Consider the following 22,178-nt stretch of genomic DNA (forward strand, 5'->3'; position numbering starts at 1 on the left):
ATTGAAAATTAGAATTTGTTCTTAACTGACTTGCCTAGTTAAATAAAGGTAAAAAACAAACTGAGCCATCATGTTGGGTGGGTAATTTTACTACACTATATATAACTCTCCTGGCCTGGTTGGTTCATCAGGCCTCAGCTAGTATCCCTGGTTGGTTGAGGTGTGACCTCATCGTTGTCACAGTGTGTCCGCCGTTCAGCACTAGTAATGCATCATTAACCCCAACCTGATGACTCACATCTGTCCTGAGCTCCATCATTAACCCCAACCCGATGACTCTCATCTGTCCTGAGCTCCATCATTAACCCCAACCCGATGACTCTCATCTGTCCTGAGCTCCATCATTAACCCCAACCCGATGACTCACATCTGTCCTGAGCTCCATCATTAACCCCAACCCGATGACTCACATCTGTCCTGAGCTCCATCATTAACCCCAACCCGATGACTCACATCTGCCCTGAGCTCCATCATTAACCCCAACCTGATGACTCACATCTGTCCTGAGCTCCATCATTAACCCCAACCTGATGACTCATATCTGTCCTGAGCTCCATCATTAACCCCAACCCGATGACTCACATCTGCCCTGAGCTCCATCATTAACCCCAACCTGATGACTCACATCTGCCCTGAGCTCCATCATTAACCCCAACCTGATGACTCATATCTGTCCTGAGCTCCATCATTAACCCCAACCTGATGACTCATATCTGTCCTGAGCTCCATCATTAACCCCAACCTGATGACTCATATCGGTCCTTCTCTTTTTACATCATACATGTTAGGCTGTAATCCTCTCTCTGGTAGGGCTCTCTCCCCTCTCTCTCTGGTAGGGCTCTCTCCCCTCTCTCTCTGGTAGGGCTCTCTCCCCTCTCTCTCTGGTAGGGCTCTCTCCCCTCTCTCTCTGGTAGGGCTCTCTCCCCTCTCTCTCTGGTAGGGCTCTCTCCCCTCTCTCTCTGGTAGGGCTCTCTCCCCTCTCTCTCTGGTAGGGCTCTCTCCCCTCTCTCTCTGGTAGGGCTCTCTCCCCTCTCTCTCTGGTAGGGCTCTCTCCCCTCTCTCTCTGGTAGGGCTCTCTCCCCTCTCTCTCTGGTAGGGCTCTCTCCCCTCTCTCTCTGGTAGGGCTCTCTCCCCTCTCTCTCTGGTAGGGCTCTCTCCCCTCTCTCTCTGGTAGGGCTCTCTCCCTTCTCTCTCTGGTAGGGCTCTCTCCCCTCTCTCTCTGGTAGGGCTCTCTCCCCTCTCTCTCTGGTAGGGCTCTCTCCCCTCTCTCTGGTAGGCTCATGCTGTTCCCTCTCTGGTGGTTTCAGATACATGTACTGGACAGACTGGGGCGAGGTTCCTAAGATTGAGCGTGCCGACCTGGACGGGACGGAGAGGCTAGTGATGGTCAACACCTCCCTGGGCTGGCCCAATGGTCTGGCGCTGGACTACACAGACCGGATGATCTACTGGGGCGACGCCAAGACGGACAAGATAGAGGTATTTCACTTTGTCTAGTTTCTATAGGATGGATGGATGAGTGTTTAGGAATGTCTTCCTATCGCCACGTTCAGCCCTCTGCTGTGTTGGCATGTTCCATCAGCTGCTGTGTTGGTATGTTCCATCAGCTGCTGTGTTGGTATGTTCCATCAGCTGCTGTGTTGGCATGTTCCATCAGCTGCTGTGTTGGCATGTTCCATCAGCTGCTGTGTTGGCATGTTCCATCAACTGCTGTGTTGGCATGTTCCATCAGCTGCTGTGTTGGCACGTTCCATCAGCTGCTGTGTTGGCATGTTCCATCAGCTGCTGTGTTGTGGGGAGGGGGGTCAGCTGTGTTGGCATGTTCCATCAGCTGCTGTGTTGGCATGTTCCATCAGCTGCTGTGTTGGCATGTTCCATCAGCTGCTGTGTTGGCATGTTCCATCAGCTGCTGTGTTGGCATGTTCCATCAGCTGCTGTGTTGTGGGGAGGGGGGTCAGCTGTGTTGGCATGTTCCATCAGCTGCTGTGTTGTGGGGGAGGGGGGTCAGCTGTGTTGGCATGTTCCATCAGCTGCTGTGTTGGCATGTTCCATCAGCTGCTGTGTTGTGGGGGAGGGGGGTCAGCTGTGTTGGCATGTTCCATCAGCTGCTGTGTTGTGGGGGAGGGGGGTCAGCTGTGTTGGCATGTTCCATCAGCTGCTGTGTTGGCATGTTCCATCAGCTGCTGTCTTGTGGGGGAGGGGGGTCAGCTGTGTTGGCATGTTCCATCTGCTGCTGTGTTGGCATGTTCCATCAGCTGCTGTGTTGGCATGTTCCATCAGCTGCTGTGTTGGCATGTTCCATCAGCTGCTGTGTTGGCATGTTCCATCAGCTGCTGTGTTGGCATGTTCCATCAGCTGCTGTGTTGGCATGTTCCATCAGCTGCTGTGTTGTGGGGGAGGGGGGTCAGCTGTGTTGGCATGTTCCATCAGCTGCTGTGTTGGCATGTTCCATCAGCTGCTGTGTTGGCATGTTCCATCAGCTGCTGTGTTGGCATGTTCCATCAGCTGCTGTGTTGGCATGTTCCATCAGCTGCTGTGTTGTGGGGTAGGGGGGTCAGCTGTGTTGGCATGTTCCATCAGCTGATGTGTTGGCATGTTCCATCAGCTGATGTGTTGTGGGGGAGGGGGGTCAGCTGTGTTGGCATGTTCCATCAGCTGCTGTGTTGGCATGTTCCATTGCTGATGTGTTGGCATGTTCCATCAGCTGATGTGTTGTGGGGGAGGGGGGTCAGCTGTGCGGAGCGGTGGGTAGCTAGCTGTCTGTCTGCAGGGGGGGGGCGACGACAACCTGACACACACTTCCCCTAGCAGCATCACAGGACCCTCTTCCACTATGAACAGCCTGACACACACTTCCCCTAGCAGCATCACAGGACCCTCTACCACTATGAACAGCCTGACACACACACTTCCCCTAGCAGCATCACAGGACCCTCTACCTCTATGAACAGCCTGACACACACTTCCACTAGCAGCATCACAGGACCCTCTACCACTATGAACAGCCTAACACACACACTTCCCCTAGCAGCATCACAGGACCCTCTACCTCTATGAACAGCCTGACACACACTTCCACTAGCAGCATCACAGGACCCTCTACCACTATGAACAGCCTGACACACACACTTCCCCTAGCAGCATCACAGGACCCTCTACCACTATGAACAGCCTGTCACACACACTTCCCCTAGCAGCATCACAGGACCCTCTACCACTATGAACAGCCTGACACACACTTCCCCTAGCAGCATCACAGGACCCTCTACCACTATGAACAGCCTGTCACACACACTTCCCCTAGCAGCATCACAGGACCCTCTACCACTATGAACAGCCTGACACACACACTTTCCCTAGCAGCATCACAGGACCCTCTACCACTACGAGCAGCCTGACACACACTTCCCCTAGCAGCATCACAGGACCCTCTACCACTATGAGCAGCCTGACACACACACTTCCCCTAGCAGCATCACAGGACCCTCTACCACTACGAACAGCCTGACACACACTTCCCCTAGCAGCATCGCAGGACCCTCTACCACTACGAGCAGCCTGACACACACACTTCCCCTAGCAGCATCACAGGACCCTCTACCACTATGAACAGCCTGACACACACACTTCCCCTAGCAGCATCACAGGACCATTATCTCAACACACTCCCTCCTTTTCAGAAGGGAAGTCATATGACCAGGGAGTTATTACCTGATTGGTGGACCGGTTCTGAAGGGCATTGGAAGTGTTCTGGCTCAACGTAGTGTGTCTGGTGGACCGGTTCTGAAGGGCATTGGAAGTGTTCTGGCTCAACGTAGTCTCTGGTGGACAGGTTCTGGAGGGCATTGGAAGTGTTCTGGCTCAACGTAGTGTGTCTGGTGGACCGGTTCTGAAGGGCATTGGAAGCGTTCTGGCTCAACGTAGTCTCTGGTGGACAGGTTCTGAAGGGCATTGGAAGTGTTCTGGCTCAACGTAGTGTGTCTGGTGGACCGGTTCTGAAGGGCATTGGAAGCGTTCTGGCTCAACGTAGTCTCTGGTGGACAGGTTCTGAAGGGCATTGGAAGCGTTCTGGCTCAACGTAGTCTCTGGTGGACCGGTTCTGAAGGGCATTGGAAGCGTTCTGGCTCAACGTAGTCTCTGGTGGACCGGTTCTGAAGGGCATTGGAAGTGTTTTGGCTCAACGTAGTGTGTCTGGTGGACAGGTTCTGAAGGGCATTGGAAGCGTTCTGGCTCAACGTAGTCTCTGGTGGACTGGTTCTGAAGGGCATTGGAAGCGTTCTGGCTCATCGTTGTCTCTGGCGGACCGGTTCTGAAGGGCATTGGAAGCGTTCTGCCTCATCGTTGTCTCTGGGGGACCGGTTCTGAAGGGCATTGGAAGCATTCTGGCTCAACGTAGTGTGTCTGGTGGACAGGTTCTGAAGGGCATTGGAAGCGTTCTGGCTCATCGTTGTCTCTGGGGGACCGGTTCTGAAGGGCATTGGAAGCGTTCTGGCTCAACGTAGTCTCTGGTGGACTGGTTCTGAAGGACATTAGAAGCGTTCTGGCTCATCGTTGTCTCTGGGGGACCGGTTCTGGAGGCCATTGGACGCGTTCCTGCTCAACGTAGTCTCTGGTGGACCGGTTCTGAAGGGCATTGGAAGCGTTCTGGCTCAACGTTGTCTCTGGGGGACCGGTTCTGAAGCCCTGTTTGCTGTGGCACCATAGATTCTCCTTAGAAGCTGCTACCAAGTTGGTAACACAGAAACGTTGCTTCATAGCAACTCAGACTCTCCATGATGAGAGTTTCTCCTTGAAAACATATTGTTCTTGTAAACATTTAAGACTAGTCTACATCATGGCCAGCTGGATCAGTACCTCAGCCCAGAGCCCAGGCAGCAGTGAGGTCCTCCTAGGAGGTCTAGTCTACATCATGGCCAGCTGGATCAGTACCTCAGCCCAGAGCCCAGGCAGCAGTGAGGTCCTCCTATGAGGACTAGTCTACATCATTGCCAGCTGGATCAGTACCTCAGTCCAGAGCCCAGGCAGCAGTGAGGTACTCCTATGAGGACTAGTCTACATCATGGCCAGCTGGATCAGTACCTCAGCCCAGAGCCCAGGCAGCAGTGAGGTCCTCCTATGAGGACTAGTCTACATCATGGCCAGCTGGGTCAGTACCTCAGCCCAGGCAGCAGTGAGGTCCTCCTATGAGGTCTAGTCTACATCATGGCCAGCTGGATCAGTACCTCATCCCAGAGCCCAGGCAGCAGTGAGGTCCTCCTAGGAGGTCTAGTCTACATCATGGCTAGCTGGATCAGCACCTCAGTCCAGAGCCCAAGCAGCAGTGAGGTCCTCCTATGAGGACTAGTCTACATCATGGCCAGCTGGATCCCCCTGTTACCTCATTTAAAGTTGGGGTACCTCAGAAACCCAATCGTAAAATTTCTGCACTTTTCCGGGTGTTGACAGCTGAGCCACCGTGGAAATTAGCCTTCGTGACTGGTGGTGTTGGGTACAGATGTATTGCAGGGAGGGGTCGATGTGAGTCCTACTTCTTTACATTTCCCTCCACGGGGCTCTAACTTCCATATGGAAACAACTAGTCTCAAAGACATCCTTTGTTTTCTACAGTTGGCATCCTCACACAGCATATCTTCATGGTGCAATATGTTCCAACACATCGGCTAGTGTTTGTTGGTTTTAATCTGGGGGGCATTGCTCTGAAGCCAACCCCCCCCCCCCCCCCCAGGTGGTAGCCTGGGTTCTGGGTCTGCTAGGTTGGTTGGTGGTGGTAGCCTGGGTTCTGGGACTGCTAGGTTGGTTGGTGGTGGTAGCCTGGGTTCTGGGACTGCTAGGTTGGTTGGTGGTGGTAGCCTGGGTTCTGGGTCTGCTAGGTTGGTTGGTGGTGGTAGCCTGGGTTCTGGGTCTGCTAGGTTGGTTGGTGGTGGTAGCCTGGGTTCTGGGTCTGCTAGGTTGGTTGGTGGTGGTAGCCTGGGTTCTGGGTCTGCTAGGTTGGTTGATGGTGGTAGCCTGGGTTCTGGCTCTGCTCCAGAACGAGGTTTTGATCTAGAACAAGGTTTTTGCGGGCCAGAGCCACATCTGTTTCTGATTTGCTGCCTCCCCTCCAGCTGCGGGTTCCCCTCTTTTAGAATAGCCCCAGAATGTGAAACACACCCCACTGTGGACACACACGTTTGTTTTACTATCCTTGTGTGGACCAATATGATTCCCATTCTAAATCATTAGGCCACCTCACTGAGAAAGGACACTGAGTGTAGAACACATCAGGAACACCTTCCTAACATCTGATCCTCCACAGCCTCAATGAGAAAGGGTTCCATAGGGACGCTGGCCCATGTTGAACTCCAATGCTTCCCACCGTTGTGTGAAGTTGGCAGGAAGTGGATCTCTATTCCGACGAGCTCGTTCCATCTCATCCCACAGATGCTCAGTTACATTGAGATCTGGTGACTGGGCAGTAAGCTGAATTCACGGTCCTGTTGGTGGAACCGTTCCCGGGGACAATCCTGGCCTTGTGGCATTATCCTGGCCTTGTCAAACAGAGAAATGCTCTGTCAGGATGCCTGCTGATGGTCCCTTGTCAAACAGAGAAATGCTCTGTCAGGATGCCTGCTGATGGGCCCTTGTCGAACAGAGAAATGCTCTGTCAGGATGCCTGCTGATGGTCCCTTGTCAAACAGAGAAATGCTCTGTCAGGATGCCTGCTGATGGGCCCTGATGGGCCCTCTCTAAAGTAGGAGGGAGGCCCTGGGGGGTCTCTTTAGTAGGAGGGAGGCCCTGGGGGGGTCTCTTCAGTAGGAGGGAGGCCCTGAGGGGTCTCTTCTGTAGGAGGGAGGCAATCCTGGCCTTGTGGCATTATCCTGGCCTTGTGGCATTATCCTGGTCTTGTGGCATTATCCTGGTCTTGTGGCATTATCCTGCTGATAAACGTATTCATTCCACCTGACTTGTACATTTTTTCCAGCCTGAATCCAAAATGGATTAAATCAAATCAAAATCTCGCTCATCTACAAACAATACCCCAATACCCCAATACCACACAAGTATTCACACCCCTGAGTCAATACATGTTAGAATCATATTTCTCAATGATTACAGCTGTGAGTCTTTTGGGGTCTCGAGAAGCTCTTGGCCCTTGTCAATCAGAGAAATGCTCTGTCAGGATGCCTGCTGATGGACCCTTGTCGAACAGAGAAATGCTCTGTCAGGATGCCTGCTGATGGACCCTTGTCAAACAGAGAAATGCTCTGTCAGGATGCCTGCTGATGGGCCCTTGTCAAACAGAGAAATGCTCTGTCAGGATGCCTGCTGATGGTCCCTTGTCAAACAGAGAAATGCTCTGTCAGGATGCCTGCTGATGGTCCCTTGTCAAACAGAGAAATGCTCTGTCAGGATGCCTGCTGATGGACCCTTGTCAAACAGAGAAATGCTCTATCAGGATGCCTGCTGATGGGCCCTGATGGGCCCTCTCTAAAGTAGGAGGGAGGCCCTGGGGGGGTCTCTTCAGTAGGAGGGAGGCCCGGGGGGTCTCTTCAGTAGGAGGGAGGCCCGGGGGGTCTCTTCTGTAGGAGGGAGGCCTGGGGGGTCTCTTCTGTAGGAGGGAGGCCCGGGGGGTCTCTTCTGTAGGAGGGAGGCCCGGGGGGTCTCTTCTGTAGGAGAGAGGCCCGGGGGTTCTCTTCTGTAGGAGAGAGGCCCGGGGGTCTATTCTGTATGAGGTAGGCCCGGGGGGGGTCACTTCAGTAGGAGGCAGGCCCGGGGGGGGGGGGGTCTCTTCAGTAGGAGGGAGGCCCTGAGGGGTCACTTCAGTAGGAGGCAGGGGGGGCCTCTCTAAAGTAGGAGGGCAGCCCCGGGGGGGGGGGGGGGGGGGGGGGGGGTCTCTCTTCAGTAGGAGGGAGGGGGGGGGGGTCTCTTCAGTAGGGGGGGGGGGGGTCTCTTCAGTAGGAGGGAGGCCCGGGGGTCTCTTCTTTAGGAGGGAGGCCCGGGGGGGTCTCTTCTGTAGGAGGGAGGCCCGGGGGGGTCTCTTCTGTAGGAGGGAGGCCCGGGGGGGTCTCTTCTGTAGGAGGGAGGCCCGGGGGGGTCTCTTCTGTAGGAGGGAGGCCCGGGAGGGTCTCTTCTGTAGGATGGAGGCCCGGGGGAGTCTCTTCTGTAGGAGGGAGGCAATCCTGGCCTTGTGGCATTATCCTGGCCTTGTGGCATTATCCTGGCCTTGTGGCATTATCCTGGTCTTGTGGCATTATCCTGCTGATAAACGTATTCATTCCACCTGACTTGTACATTTTTTCCAGCCTGAATCCAAAATGGATTAAATCAAATCAAAATCTCGCTCATCTACAAACAATACCCCAATACCACACAAGTATTCACACCCCTGAGTCAATACATGTTAGAATCATATTTCTCAATGATTACAGCTGTGAGTCTTTTGGGGTCTCGAGAAGCTCTTGGCCCTTGTCAATCAGAGAAATGCTCTGTCAGGATGCCTGCTGATGGGCCCTTGTCAAACAGAGAAATGCTTTGTCAGGATGCCTGCTGATGGACCCTTGTCAAACAGAGAAATGCTCTGTCAGGATGCCTGCTGATGGGCCCTTGTCAAACAGAGAAATGCTCTGTCAGGATGCCTGCTGATGGGCACTTGTCAAACAGAGAAATGCTCTGTCAGGATGCCTGCTGATGGACCCTTGTCAAACAGAGAAATGCTCTGTCAGGATGCCTGCTGATGGGCCCTTGTCGAACAGAGAAATGCTCTGTCAGGATGCCTGCTGATGGTCCCTTGTCAAACAGAGAAATGCTCTGTCAGGATGCCTGCTGATGGGCCCTTGTCGAACAGAGAAATGCTCTGTCAGGATGCCTGCTGATGGGCCCTTGTCAAACAGAGAAATGCTCTGTCAGGATGCCTGCTGATGGTCCCTTGTCAAACAGAGAAATGCTCTGTCAGGATGCCTGCTGATGGTCCCTTGTCAAACAGAGAAATGCTCTGTCAGGATGCCTGCTGATGGGCCCTTGTCAAACAGAGAAATGCTCTGTCAGGATGCCTGCTGATGGTCCCTTGTCAAACAGAGAAATGCTCTGTCAGGATGCCTGCTGATGGGCCCTTGTCGAACAGAGAAATGCTCTGTCAGGATGCCTGCTGATGGACCCTTGTCAAACAGAGAAATGCTCTGTCAGGATGCCTGCTGATGGGCCCTGATGGGCCCTCTCTAAAGTAGGAGGGAGGCCCTGGGGGGGTCTCTTCTGTATGAGGTAGGCCCGGGGGTTCTCTTCTGTATGAGGTAGGCCCGGGGGGGGTCACTTCAGTAGGAGGCAGGCCCGGGGGGGGGGCGGGTCTCTTCAGTAGGAGGGAGGCCCTGAGGGGTCACTTCAGTAGGAGGCAGGGGGGGGGCCTCTCTAAAGTAGGAGGGCAGCCCGGGGGGGGGGGGGGGGGGGGGGGGGTCTCTCTTCAGTAGGAGGGAGGGGGGGGTCTCTTCAGTAGGAGGGAGGCCCGGGGGGGTCTCCTCTGTAGGAGGGAGGCCCCGGGGGGTCTCTTCTGTAGGAGGGAGGCCCCGGGGGGTCTCTTCTGTAGGAGGGAGTCCCGGGGGGGTCTCTTCTGTAGGAGGGAGGCCCGGGGGGGTCTCTTCTGTAGGAGGGAGGCCCGGGGGGGGTCTCTTCTGTAGGAGGGAGGCCCGGGGGGGTCTCTTCTGTAGGAGGTAGGCCCGGGGGGGTCTCTTCTGTAGGAGGTAGGCCCGGGGGGTCTCTTCTGTAGGAGGGAGGCCCGGGGTGGTCTCTTCTGTAGGATGGAGGCCCGGGGGAGTCTCTTCTGTAGGATGGAGGCCCGGGGGAGTCTCTTCTGTAGGAGGGAGGCCCGGGGGGTCTCTTCTGTAGGAGGGAGGCCCGGGGTGGTCTCTTCTGTAGGATGGAGGCCCGGGGGAGTCTCTTCTGTAGGAGGGAGGCCCGGGGGAGTCTCTTCTGTAGGAGGGAGGCCCGGGGGAGTCTCTTCTGTAGGAGGGAGGCCCGGGGGAGTCTCTTCTGTAGGAGGGAGGCCCGGGGGAGTCTCTTCTGTAGGAGGGAGGCCCGGGGGAGTCTCTTCTGTAGGAGGGAGGCCCGGGGGAGTCTCTTCTGTAGGAGGGAGGCCCGGGGGAGTCTCTTCTGTAGGAGGGAGGCCCGGGGGAGTCTCTTCTGTAGGAGGGAGGCCCGGGGGAGTCTCTTTTGTAGGAGGGAGGCCCGGGGGAGTCTCTTCTGTAGGAGGGAGGCCCGGGGGGGGGGTCTCTTCAGTAGGAGGGAGGCCCGGGGGGGGGGGGGGGGGGGGGTCTCTTCAGTAGGAGGGAGCCCCGAGGGGGGGGGTCTCTTCAGAAGGAGGGAGCCCCGAGGGGGGGTGTCTCTTCAGTAGGAGGGAGCCCCGAGGGGGGGGGGGGGGGTCTCTTCAGTAGGAGGGAGCCCCGAGGGAGGGGGGGTCTCCTCTGTAGGAGGGAAGCCCGGGGGGGTGTCTCTTCTCTAGGAGGGAGGCCAGGAGGGTGGGGGTTCTCTTCAGTAGGAGGGAGACCCCGGGGGTCTCTTCAGTAGGAGGGAGGCCCCGGGGGTCACTTCAGTAGGATGGAAGCCCGGGGGGGGTCTCTTCAGTAGGAGGGAAGCCTGGTGGGTGGTCTCTTCAGTAGGAGGGAAGCCTGGTGGGTGGTCTCTTCAGTAGAAGGGAAGCCCGGGGGGAGTCTCTTCTGTAGGAGGGAGGCCCGGGGGGGGGGGGTCTCTTCTGTAGGAGGGAAGCCCGGGGGGGGGGTCTCTTCTGTAGGAGGGAAGCCCGGGGGGGGAGTCTCTTCTGTAGGAGGGAAGCCCGGGGGGGTCTCTTCTGTAGGAGGGAAGCCCGGGGGAGAGTCTCTTCTGTAGGAGGGAAGCCCGGGGGGTGTCTCTTCTGTAGGAGGGAAGCCCGGGGGGGAGTCTCTTCTGTAGGAGGGAAGCCCGGGGGGGGAGTCTCTTCTGTAGGAGGGAAGCCCGGGGGGGTCTCTTCTGTAGGAGGGAAGCCTGGTGGGTGGTCTCTTCAGTAGGAGGGAAGCCTGGTGGGTGGTCTCTTCAGTAGAAGGGAAGCCCGGGGGGAGTCTCTTCTGTAGGAGGGAAGCCCGGGGGGGGGGGGGGGTCTCTTCTGTAGGGGGGGGGGTCTCTTCTGTAGGAGGGAAGCCCGGGGGGGGAGTCTCTTCTGTAGGAGGGAAGCCCGGGGGGGAGTCTCTTCTGTAGGAGGGAAGCCCGGGTGGGGTCTCTTCTGTAGGAGGGAAGCCCGGGGGAGAGTCTCTTCTGTAGGAGGGAAGCCCGGGGGGTGTCTCTTCTGTAGGAGGGAAGCCCGGGGGGGAGTCTCTTCTGTAGGAGGGAAGCCCGGGGGGGAGTCTCTTCTGTAGGAGGGAAGCCCGGGGGGGAGTCTCTTCTGTAGGAGGGAAGCCCGGGGGGGAGTCTCTTCTGTAGGAGGGAAGCCCGGGGGGGAGTCTCTTCTGTAGGAGGGAAGCCCGGGGGGGAGTCTCTTCAGTAGGAGGGAAGCCCGGGGGGGGTATCTTCAGTAGGAGGGAAGCCCGGGGGGGGTCTCTTCAGTAGGAGGGAGGCCCGGGGGTGGTCTCTTCAGTAGGAGGGAAGCCCGGGGGGGGTCTCTTCAGTAGGAGGGAAGCCCGGGGGGGTCTCTTCTGTAGGAGGGAAGCCCGGGGGGTGTTTCTTCTGTAGGAGGGAAGCCCGGGGGGGTCTCTTCAGTAGGAGGGAGGCCCGGGGGTGGTCTCTTCAGTAGGAGGGAGGCCCGGGGGTGGTCTCTTCAGTAGGAGGGAAGCCCGGGGGGGGTCTCTTCAGTAGGAGGGAAGCCCGGGGGGGGTCTCTTCTGTAGGAGGGAAGCCCGGGGGGGGTTTCTTCTGTAGGAGAGAAGCCCGGGGGGGGTTTCTTCTGTAGGAGGGAAGCCCGGGGGGGTCTCTTCTGTAGGAGGGAAGCCCGGGGGGGGTCTCTTCTGTAGGAGGGAAGCCCGGGGGGGGTCTCTTCTGTAGGAGGGAGGCCCGGGGGGGGTCTCTTCAGTAGGAGGGAGGCCCGGGGGGGGGCTCTTCAGTAGGAGGGAGGCCCGGGGGGGGGGGGGGGGGGGGGGGGCTCTTCAGTAGGAGGGAGGCCCGGGGGGGGGGGGGCTCTTCAGTAGGAGGGAGGCCCGGGGGGGGGGGGGCTTTTCAGTAGGAGGGAGCCCCGGGGGGAGGGGGTCTCTTCAGTAGGAGGGAGCCCCGAGGGGGGGGTCTCTTCAGTAGGAGGGAGCCCCGGGGGGAGGGGTCTCTTCAGTAGGAGGGAGCCCCGGGGGGAGGGGGTCTCCTCAGTAGAAGGGAGCCCCGGGGGGAGGGGGTCTCTTCAGTAGAAGGGAGCCCCGGGGGGAGGGAGTCTCTTCTGTAGGAGGGAGGCCAGGGGGGTGGGGGTTCTCTTCAGTAGGAGGGAGGCCCGGGGTGGGGGGGGGGGGTCTCTTCAGTAGGAGGGAGGCCCGGGGGGGGGGGGGGTGTCTCTTCAGTAGGAGGGAGCCCCGAGGGGGGGGGTCTCTTCAGTAGGAGGGAGCCCCGAGGGGGAGGGGGGGGGGGGGGTCTCTTCAGTAGGAGGGAGCCCCGAGGGGGGGGGTCTCTTCAGTAGGAGGGAGCCCCGAGGGGGGGGGGTCTCTTCTGTAGGAGGGAAGCCCGGGGGGGGTCTCTTCAGTAGGAGGGAAGCCCGGGGGGGGTCTCTTCTGTAGGAGGGAAGCCCGGGGGGGGTTTCTTCTGTAGGAGGGAAGCCCGGGGGGGGGGTTTCTTCTGTAGGAGGGAAGCCCGGGGGGGTCTCTTCTGTAGGAGGGAGGCCCGGGGGGGGGGGGGGGGGGCTCTTCAGTAGGAGGGAGGCCCGGGGGGGGGGGGGGGCTCTTCAGTAGGAGGGAGGCCCAGGGGGGGGGGGGGGGGCTCTTCAGTAGGAGGGAGCCCCGGGGGGAGGGGGTCTCTTCAGTAGGAGGGAGCCCCGGGGGGAGGGGGTCTCTTCAGTAGGAGGGAGCCCCGAGGGGGGGGTCTCTTCAGTAGGAGGGAGCCCCGGGGGGAGGGGGTCTCTTCAGTAGGAGGGAGCCCCGGGGGGAGGGGGTCTCTTCAGTAGGAGGGAGCCCCGGGGGGAGGGGGTCTCTTCAGTAGGAGGGAGGCCCGGGGGGGGGGGGTGTGTCTCTTCAGTAGGAGGGAGGCCCCGGGGGTCTCTTCAGGAGGAGGGAGGCCCCGGGGGTCACTTCAGTAGGAGGGAAGCCCGGGGGGGGTCTCTTAAGTAGGAGGGAGGCCCGGGGGGGGTCTCTTCAGTAGGAGGGAAGCCCGGTGGGTGGTCTCTTCAGTAGAAGGGAAGCCCGGGGGGGTCTCTTCTGTAGGAGGGAAGCCCGGGGGGGGTCTCTTCTGTAGGAGGGAAGCCCGGGGGGGTCTCTTCTGTAGGAGGGAAGCCCGGGGGGGGGGGTCTCTTCTGTAGGAGGGAAGCCCGGGGGGGAGTCTTTTCTGTAGGAGGGAAGCCCGGGGGGGAGTCTTTTCTGTAGGAGGGAAGCCCGGGGGGGAGTCTCTTCTGTAGGAGGGAAGCCCGGGGGGGAGTCTCTTCTGTAGGAGGGAAGCCCGGGGGGGAGTCTCTTCAGTAGGAGGGAACCCCGGGGGGGGTCTCTTCAGTAGGAGGGAGGCCCGGGGGGAGTCTCTTCAGTAGGAGGGAAGCCCGGGGGGGGGTCTCTTCTGTAGGAGGGAAGCCCGGGGGGGGTCTCTTCTGTAGGAGGGAAGCCCGGGGGGGTCTCTTCTGTAGGAGGGAAGCCCTGGGGGGGTCTCTTCTGTAGGAGGGAAGCCCGGGGGGGAGTCTCTTCTGTAGGAGGGAAGCCCGGGGGGGAGTCTCTTCTGTAGGAGGGAAGCCCGGGGGGGAGTCTCTTCTGTAGGAGGGAAGCCCGGGGGGGAGTCTCTTCTGTAGGAGGGAGACCCGGGGGGGGTCTCTTCAGTAGGAGGGAAGCCCGGGTGGGGTCTCTTCAGTAGGAGGGAGGCCAGGGGGGTCTCTTCAGTAGGAGGGAAGCCTGGGGGGTGGTCTCTTCAGTAGGAGGGAAGCCTGGGGGGTGGTCTCTTCAGTAGAAGGGAAGCCCGGGGGGGGTCTCTTCTGTAGGAGGGAAGCCCGGGGGGGGTCTCTTCTGTAGGAGGGAAGCCCGGCGGGGTCTCTTCTGTAGGAGGGAAGCCCAGGGGGGGTCTCTTCTGTAGGAGGGAAGCCCGGGGGGGAGTCTCTTCTGTAGGAGGGAAGCCCGGGGGGGAGTCTCTTCTGTAGGAGGGAAGCCCGGGGGGGAGTCTCTTCTGTAGGAGGGAAGCCCGGGGGGGAGTCTCTTCTGTAGGAGGGAGACCCGGGGGGGGTCTCTTCAGTAGGAGGGAAGCCTGGGTGGGGTCTCTTCAGTAGGAGGGAGGCCAGGGGGGTCTCTTCAGTAGGAGGGAAGCCTGGGGGGTGGTCTCTTCAGTAGGAGGGAAGCCTGGGGGGTAGTCTCTTCAGTAGAAGGGAAGCCCGGGGGGGGGTCTCTTCTGTAGGAGGGAAGCCCGCGGGGGGTCTCTTCTGTAGGAGGGAAGCCCGGGGGGGTCTCTTCTGTAGGAGGGAAGCCCGGGGGGGGGTCTCTTCTGTAGGAGGGAAGCCCGGGGGGGAGTCTCTTCTGTAGGAGGGAAGCCCGGGGGGGAGTCTCTTCTGTAGGAGGGAAGCCCGGGGGGGGAGTCTCTTCTGTAGGAGGGAAGCCCGGGGGGGAGTCTCTTCTGTAGGAGGGAAGCCCGGGGGGGAGTCTCTTCTGTAGGAGGGAAGCCCGGGGGGGAGTCTCTTCAGTAGGAGGGAAGCCCGGGGGGGAGTCTCTTCAGTAGGAGGGAAGCCCGGGGGGGAGTCTCTTCAGTAGGAGGGAAGCCCGGGGGGGAGTCTCTTCAGTAGGAGGGAAGCCCGGGGGGGAGTCTCTTCAGTAGGAGGGAAACCCGGGGGGGAGTCTCTTCAGTAGGAGGGAGGCCCCGGGGGGGTCACTTCATTAGGAGGGAGGCCCCGGGGGTCACTTCATTAGGAGGGAGGCCCCGGGGGGTCACTTCATTAGGAGGGAGGCCCCGGGGGGTCACTTCAGTAGGAGGGAGGCCGGGAGTCACTTCAGTAGGAGGGAGGCCCCGGGGGTCACTTCAGTAGGAGGGAGGCCCGGGGGGTCACTTCAGTAGGAGGGAGGCCCGGGGGTCACTTCAGTAGGAGGGAGTCCCGGGGGGTCACTTCAGTAGGAGGGAAGCCCGGGGGGGGGGGGGTCTCTTCAGTAGAAGGGAGACCCGGGGGGGGTCTCTTCAGTAGAAGGGAGACCCGGGGGGGTCTCTTCAGTAGGAGGGAAGCCCGGGGGGGGGGGGGGGGGTCTCTTCAGTAGAAGGGAAGCCCGGGGCGGTCTCTTCTGTAGGAGGGAAGCCCGGGGGGGGGGGTCTCTTCTGTAGGAGGGAAGCCCGGGGGGGAGTCTCTTCTGTAGGAGGGAAGCCCGGGGGGGAGTCTCTTCTTTAGGAGGGAAGCACGGGGGGGAGTCTCTTCAGTAGGAGGGAAGCCCGGGGGGGAGTCTCTTCTGTAGGAGGGAAGCCCGGGGGGCGAGTCTCTTCTGTAGGAGGGAAGCCCGGGGGGGAGTCTCTTCTGTAGGAGGGAAGCCCGGGGGGGAGTCTCTTCAGTAGGAGGGAAGCGCGGGGGGGAGTCTCTTCAGTAGGAGGGAAGCCCGGGGGGCAGTCTCTTCAGTAGGAGGGAAGCCTGGGGGGGGTCTCTTCAGTTGAAGGGAGACCCGGGGGGGTCTCTTCAGTAGGAGGGAAGCCCGGGGGGGAGTCTCTTCTGTAGGAGGGAAGCCCGGGGGGCAGTCTCTTCAGTAGGAGGGAAGCCTGGGGGGGGTCTCTTCAGTTGAAGGGAGACCCGGGGGGGTCTCTTCAGTAGGAGGGAAGCCCGGGGGGGTCTCTTCTGTAGGAGGTAGGCCCGGGGAGTCTCTTCTGTAGGAGGGAGGCCCGGGCGGGTCTCTGAGCTCCTACCTGAACTTATTGGTTTGGTCTTCAAGCTGTTCACTGGTTTATCCTCTGATTCTCTGTCTCCTCTCCCCCAGGTGATGTGTATGGACGGTTCAGGCAGGAGGATCCTGGTAGAAGATAAGCTACCTCACATCTTTGGCTTCACTCTGCTGGGGGACTATGTGTACTGGACAGACTGGCAGAGACGCAGCATTGAGAGGGTTCACAAACACACCACGGAGAGAGAGTTCATCATAGACCAGCTACCAGACCTGATGGGGCTCAAAGCTACATATGTACACCAGACCTTCGGTAGGTAGCACAGCCTGAACCTGACCCCTGACCTCACGGGGCTCAAAGCTACATATGTACACCAGACCTTCGGTAGGTTACACAGCCTGAACCTGACCCCTGACCTCACAGGGCTCAAAGCTACATATGTACACCAGACCTTCGGTAGGTTACACAGCCTGAACCTGACCCCTGACCTCACGGGACTCAAAGCTACATATGTACACCAGACCTTCGGTAGGTAGCACAGCCTGAACCTGACCCCTGACCTCACGGGACTCAAAGCTACATATGTACACCAGACCTTCGGTAGGTTACACAGCCTGAACCTGACCCCTGACCTCACGGGGCTCAAAGCTATATATGTACACCAGACCTTCGGTAGGTTACACAGCCTGAACCCTGACCCCTGACCTCACGGGGCTCAAAGCTACATATGTACACCAGACCTTCGGTAGGTAGCACAGCCTGAACCTGACCCCTGACCTCACGGGGCTCAAAGCTACATATGTACACCAGACCTTCGGTAGGTAACACAGCCTGAACCCTGACCCCTGACATCACCGGGCTCAAAGCTACATATGTACACCAGACCTTCGGTAGGTTACACAGCCTGAACCCTGACCCCTGACCTCACGGGGCTCAAAGCTACATATGTACACCAGACCTTCGGTAGGTAGCACAGCCTGAACCTGACCCCTGACCTCACGGGGCTCAAAGCTACATATGTACACCAGACCTTCGGTAGGTAACACAGCCTGAACCCTGACCCCTGACATCACCGGGCTCAAAGCTACATATGTACACCAGACCTTCGGTAGGTAGCACAGCCTGAACCTGACCCCTGACCTCACGGGGCTCAAAGCTACATATGTACACCAGACCTTCGGTTGGTAGCACAGCCTGAACCTGACCCCTGACCTCACGGGGCTCAAAGCTACATATGTACACCAGACCTTCGGTAGGTTACACAGCCTGAACCTGACCCCTGACCTCACGGGGCTCAAAGCTACATATGTACACCAGACCTTCGGTAGGTTACACAGCCTGAACCCTGACCCCTGACCCCACGGGGCTCAAAGCTACATATGTACACCAGACCTTCGGTAGGTTACACAGCCTGAACCTGACCCCTGACCTCACAGGGCTCAAAGCTACATATGTACACCAGACCTTCGGTAGGTTACACAGCCTGAACCTGACCCCTGATGTACGAAGGGCTATATAAAATAAATTTGATTGATTGATTGATTGACCCCACGGGGCTCAAAGCTACATATGTACACCAGACCTTCGGTAGGTAACACAGCCTGACCCCCTGACATCACGGTGCTCAGTGCTACCTAAACTCCACTCTGTGTATTTGGACAGGGAAGCCACAGTTTCAGTCTCTGTTCTCCACTCTGTGTATTTGGACAGGGAAGCCACAGTTTCAGTCTCTGTTCTCCACTCTGTGTATTTGGACAGGGAAGCCACAGTTTCAGTCTCTGTTCTCCACTCTGTGTATTTGGACAGGGAAGCCACAGTTTCAGGCTCTGTTCTCCACTCTGTGTATTTGGACAGGGAAGCCACAGTTTCAGTCTCTGTTCTCCACTCTGTGTATTTGGACAGGGAAGCCACAGTTTCAGTCTCTGTTCTCCACTCTGTGTATTTGGACAGGGAAGCCACAGTTTCAGTCTCTGTTCTCCACTCTGTGTATTTGGACAGGGAAGCCACAGTTTCAGGCTCTGTTCTCCACTCTGTGTATTTGGACAGGGAAGCCACAGTTTCAGTCTCTGTTCTCCACTCTGTGTATTTGGACAGGGAAGCCACAGTTTCAGTCTCTGTTCTCCACTCTGTGTATTTGGACAGGGAAGCCACAGTTTCAGGCTCTGTTCTCCACTCTGTGTATCTGGACAGGGAAGCCACAGTTTTAGTCTCTGTTCTCCAGCATTCTGTTTCATACCTTTTTATTGTTTGGAAATGAAGACACTATGTCCACACACATGTGAAGACGTCATAGGTATTAAGACAGATTCGTCCATAGTGTTTATTAGTAGTTAAACGTCAGGTTTCTGGTCCCATATTCATAGCAGACTGATTCCATCCAGCTTGTGACTCTACAAACTTGATGGATGCATTTTGCAGTTAGTTTTGGTCGGCGGCAGACTGTCGGTGGTAGACTTAACTAAACAGGAATATTTCATCAGTTCACCTCAGCTAATGCTTCAGACGGTACATTCAGACTGTCGGATTCTCCTGCTCATCTCTTCTGCCCCTGAGATGGTGATTAACACAGACAGAGAATAAACTTTTTATCCTCCCCTCTCCTTCTACTGCCTCCCCCTCTTCTCCTCTCTCCCCCTCTCCTCCTCCTCTCTCCCCCTCTCCTCCTACTCTCCTCCTACTCTCTCCCCCTCTTCTCCTCCTACTGCCTCCCCCTCTTCTCCTCTCTCTCTTCCTACTACCTCCTCTCCCAGGTACCAACCTGTGTGCGGAGGCTAATGGTGGGTGTAGCCACCTATGCCTGTATAAGCCGGTGGGCGTCCAGTGTGCCTGTCCCATTGGTCTAGAGCTGATAGCTGACCTGTCCACCTGCATCGTACCAGAAGCCTTCCTCCTCTTCTCCCGACACACAGACATCAGACGCATCTCCTTGGAAACCAACAACAACAACGTGGCCATCCCGCTGACCGGGGTTAAAGAGGCGTCTGCACTGGACTTCGACATCACCGACAACCGTATCTACTGGACAGATATCACATTGAAGGTAAGGAGGGAGGTGTCTCTCTGGCTCGGAGCCATCAGTTTGACGAAGCAGGCTGATAAAGCCCAGATTACCTTCAGCCCAATAGTAACCCCTCTCTCCTCTCCCCCTCTCTCCTCTCCCCTCTCCCTCTCCCCTCTCCCCCTCTCCCCTCTCCCCTCTCCCTCTCCCCCTCTCCCTCTCTCCTCTCCCTCTCTCCTCTCCCTCTCTCCCTCTCCTCTCTCTCTCTCTCTCCCCTCTCCCTCTCCCTCTCTCCCTCTCCCTCTCTCCCTCTCTCCTCTCCCTCTCTCCCTCTCTCCCTCTCTCCTCTCCCTCTCTCCTCTCCCTCTCTCCTCTCCCTCTCTCCTCTCCCTCTCTCCCTCTCCTCTCCCTCTCTCCTCTCTCTCTCTCCCTCTACTCTCCCTCTCTGCTCTCTCCTCTCCCTCGCTCCCCCTCTCCCTCGCTCCCCCTCGCTCTCCCTCGCTCTCCCTCGCTCTCCCTCGCTCTCCCTCGCTCTCCCTCGCTCTCCCTCGCTCTCCCTCGCTCTCCCTCTCCCTCGCTCTCCCTCTCCCTCGCTCTCCCTCTCCCTCGCTCTCCCTCTCCCTCGCTCTCCCTCTCCCTCGCTCTCCCTCTCCCTCGCTCTCCCTCTCCCTCGCTCTCCCTCTCCCTCGCTCTCCCTCGCTCTCCCTCTCTCTCCTCTCCCTCTCCAGACAATCAGTCGTGCGTTTATGAACGGCAGCGCTCTAGAACATGTGGTGGAGTTTGGCCTGGACTACCCAGAAGGCATGGCGGTGGACTGGTTGGGGAAGAATCTGTACTGGGCCGACACGGGGACCAATCGTATCGAGGTGGCCAAGCTGGATGGACAGCACAGACAGGTCCTAGTCTGGAAGGATCTGGACAGCCCTCGAGCCCTGGCACTGGACCCTGCTGAGGGGTAGGTACTGACTCACCCTGCTGAGGGGTAGGTACTGACTCACCCTGCTGAGGGGTAGGTACTGACTCACCCTGCTGAGGGGTAGGTAGTGACTCGCCCTGCTGAGGGGTAGGTACTGACTCGCCCTGCTGAGGGGTAGGTACTGACTCGCCCTGCTGAGGGGTAGGTACTGACTCGCCCTGCTGAGGGGTAGGTACTGACTCGCCCTGCTGAGGGGTAGGTACTGACTCGCCCTGCTGAGGGGTAGGTACTGACTCGCCCTGCTGAGGGGTAGGTACTGACTCGCCCTGCTGAGGGGTAGGTACTGACTCGCCCTGCTGAGGGGTAGGTAGTGACTCGCCCTGCTGAGGGGTAGGTACTGACTCGCCCTGCTGAGGGGTAGGTACTGACTCGCCCTGCTGAGGGGTAGGTAGTGACTCGCCCTGCTGAGGGGTAGGTAGTGACTCGCCCTGCTGAGGGGTAGGCGCTGACTCGCCCTGCTGAGGGGTAGGCGCTGACTCGCCCTGCTGAGGGGTAGGCGCTGACTCGCCCTGCTGAGGGGTAGGCGCTGACTCGCCCTGCTGAGGGGTAGGCGCTGACTCGCCCTGCTGAGGGGTAGGCGCTGACTCGCCCTGCTGAGGGGTAGGCGCTGACTCGCCCTGCTGAGGGGTAGGCGCTGACTCGCCCTGCTGGGGGCTGACAGCTAGCTAGCAAGCTAATGTAATGACTGGTTCAGGCTAACAGCTAGTTAATGTAATGACTAGTTCAGGCTAACAGCTAGCTAGCAAGCTATTGTAATGACTGGTTCAGGCTAACAGCTAGCTAATGTAATGACTGGGTCAGGCTAACAGCTAGCTAATGTAATGACTGGTTCAGGCTAACAGCTAGCTAATGTAATGACTGGGTCAGGCTAACAGCTAGCTAATGTAATGACTGGGTCAGGCTAACAGCTAGCTAATGTAATGACTGGGTCAGGCTAACAGCTAGCTAATGTAATGACTGGGTCAGGCTAACAGCTAGCTAATGTAATGACTGGTTCAGGCTAACAGCTAGCTAATGTAATGACTGGGTCAGGCTAACAGCTAGCTAATGTAATGACTGGGTCAGGCTAACAGCTAGTTAATGTAATGACTAGTTCAGGCTAACAGCTAGCTAGCAAGCTATTGTAATGACTGGTTCAGGCTAACAGCTAGCTAATGTAATGACTGGTTCAGGCTAACAGCTAGCTAATGTAATGACTGGGTCAGGCTAACAGCTAGCTAATGTAATGACTGGGTCAGGCTAACAGCTAGCTAGTGTAATGACTGGGTCAGGCTAACAGCTAGCTAATGTAATGACTGGGTCAGGCTAACAGCTAGCTAATGTAATGACTGGTTCAGGCTAACAGCTAGCTAATGTAATGACTGGGTTAGGCTAACAGCTAGCTAATGTAATGACTGGGTCAGGCTAACAGCTAGCTAATGTAATGACTGGGTCAGGCTAACAGCTAGCTAGTGTAATGACTTGGTCAGGCTAACAGCTAGCTAGTGATGGACACGTTTCTGTGTACATAATGAAAGGACTAAGACCTCCTCTGCAAAACGTTAAAAACAGATTTCTTGATGAATGTTTACTTAATCTGACCACGTTTTAGAGTGAAGAAAATGCGACCTATATAGTTGCTAGGTAACGCGCTAAAGATTCACGGGAAGAATCCTATGCCAAGGGGGACCAAGTTGGCATAGGATGCCCACTCGATTGAGGCTTCCAACCGGGGCAGTAGAGCTGGATAACGGTGTTCTGTCTGAGATTGTCTAATCTGGGTTTTAGCTCTCTGACTGGATAACGGTGTTCTGTCTGAGATTCAGTCTAATCTGGGTTTTAGAACACCGTTATCCAGTCAGAGGGCTAAAACCCAGATTAGACTGAATCTCAGACAGAACACCGTTATCCAGTCAGAGAGCTAAAACCCAGATTAGACAATCTCAGACAGAACACCGTTATCCAGTCAGAGGGCTGTCTGAGATTCAGTCTAATCTGGGTTTTAGCCCTCTGACTGGATAACGGTGTTCTGTCTGAGATTCAGTCTAATCTGGGTTTTAGCTCTCTGACTGGATAACGGTGTTCTGTCTGAGAATCAGTCTAATCTGGGTTTTAGCCCTCTGACTGGATAACGGTGTTCTGTCTGAGATTCAGTCTAATCTGGGTTTTAGCCCTCTGACTGGATAACGGTGTTCTGTCTGAGATTCAGTCTAATCTGGGTTTTAGCTCTCTGACTGGATAATGGTGTTCTGTCTGAGATTCAGTCTAATCTGGGTTTTAGCTCTCT

At 57.5% G+C, this 22,178-nt stretch overlaps 1 protein-coding gene across 2 annotated transcripts in view; it reads left to right on the top strand.

Annotated features, from left to right (window-relative positions):
- The window catches only part of LOC110512606 (low-density lipoprotein receptor-related protein 6), a 100,009-nt gene that overhangs the window by 39,162 nt on the left and 38,669 nt on the right, over positions 1-22,178 (top strand). For both annotated transcript variants that reach the window (XM_036956765.1, XM_036956766.1), the window contains 4 exons: positions 1,308-1,479; positions 16,034-16,250; positions 18,689-18,978; positions 19,665-19,891. In XM_036956765.1, coding sequence (XP_036812660.1) covers positions 1,308-1,479; positions 16,034-16,250; positions 18,689-18,978; positions 19,665-19,891 — 906 coding nt within the window. The remainder of the gene's footprint in view (positions 1-1,307; positions 1,480-16,033; positions 16,251-18,688; positions 18,979-19,664; positions 19,892-22,178) is intronic.

The sequence above is a fragment of the Oncorhynchus mykiss genome, chromosome 21 (genome assembly GCF_013265735.2).
Source record: "Oncorhynchus mykiss isolate Arlee chromosome 21, USDA_OmykA_1.1, whole genome shotgun sequence".
Taxonomy (NCBI): domain Eukaryota; kingdom Metazoa; phylum Chordata; class Actinopteri; order Salmoniformes; family Salmonidae; genus Oncorhynchus; species Oncorhynchus mykiss.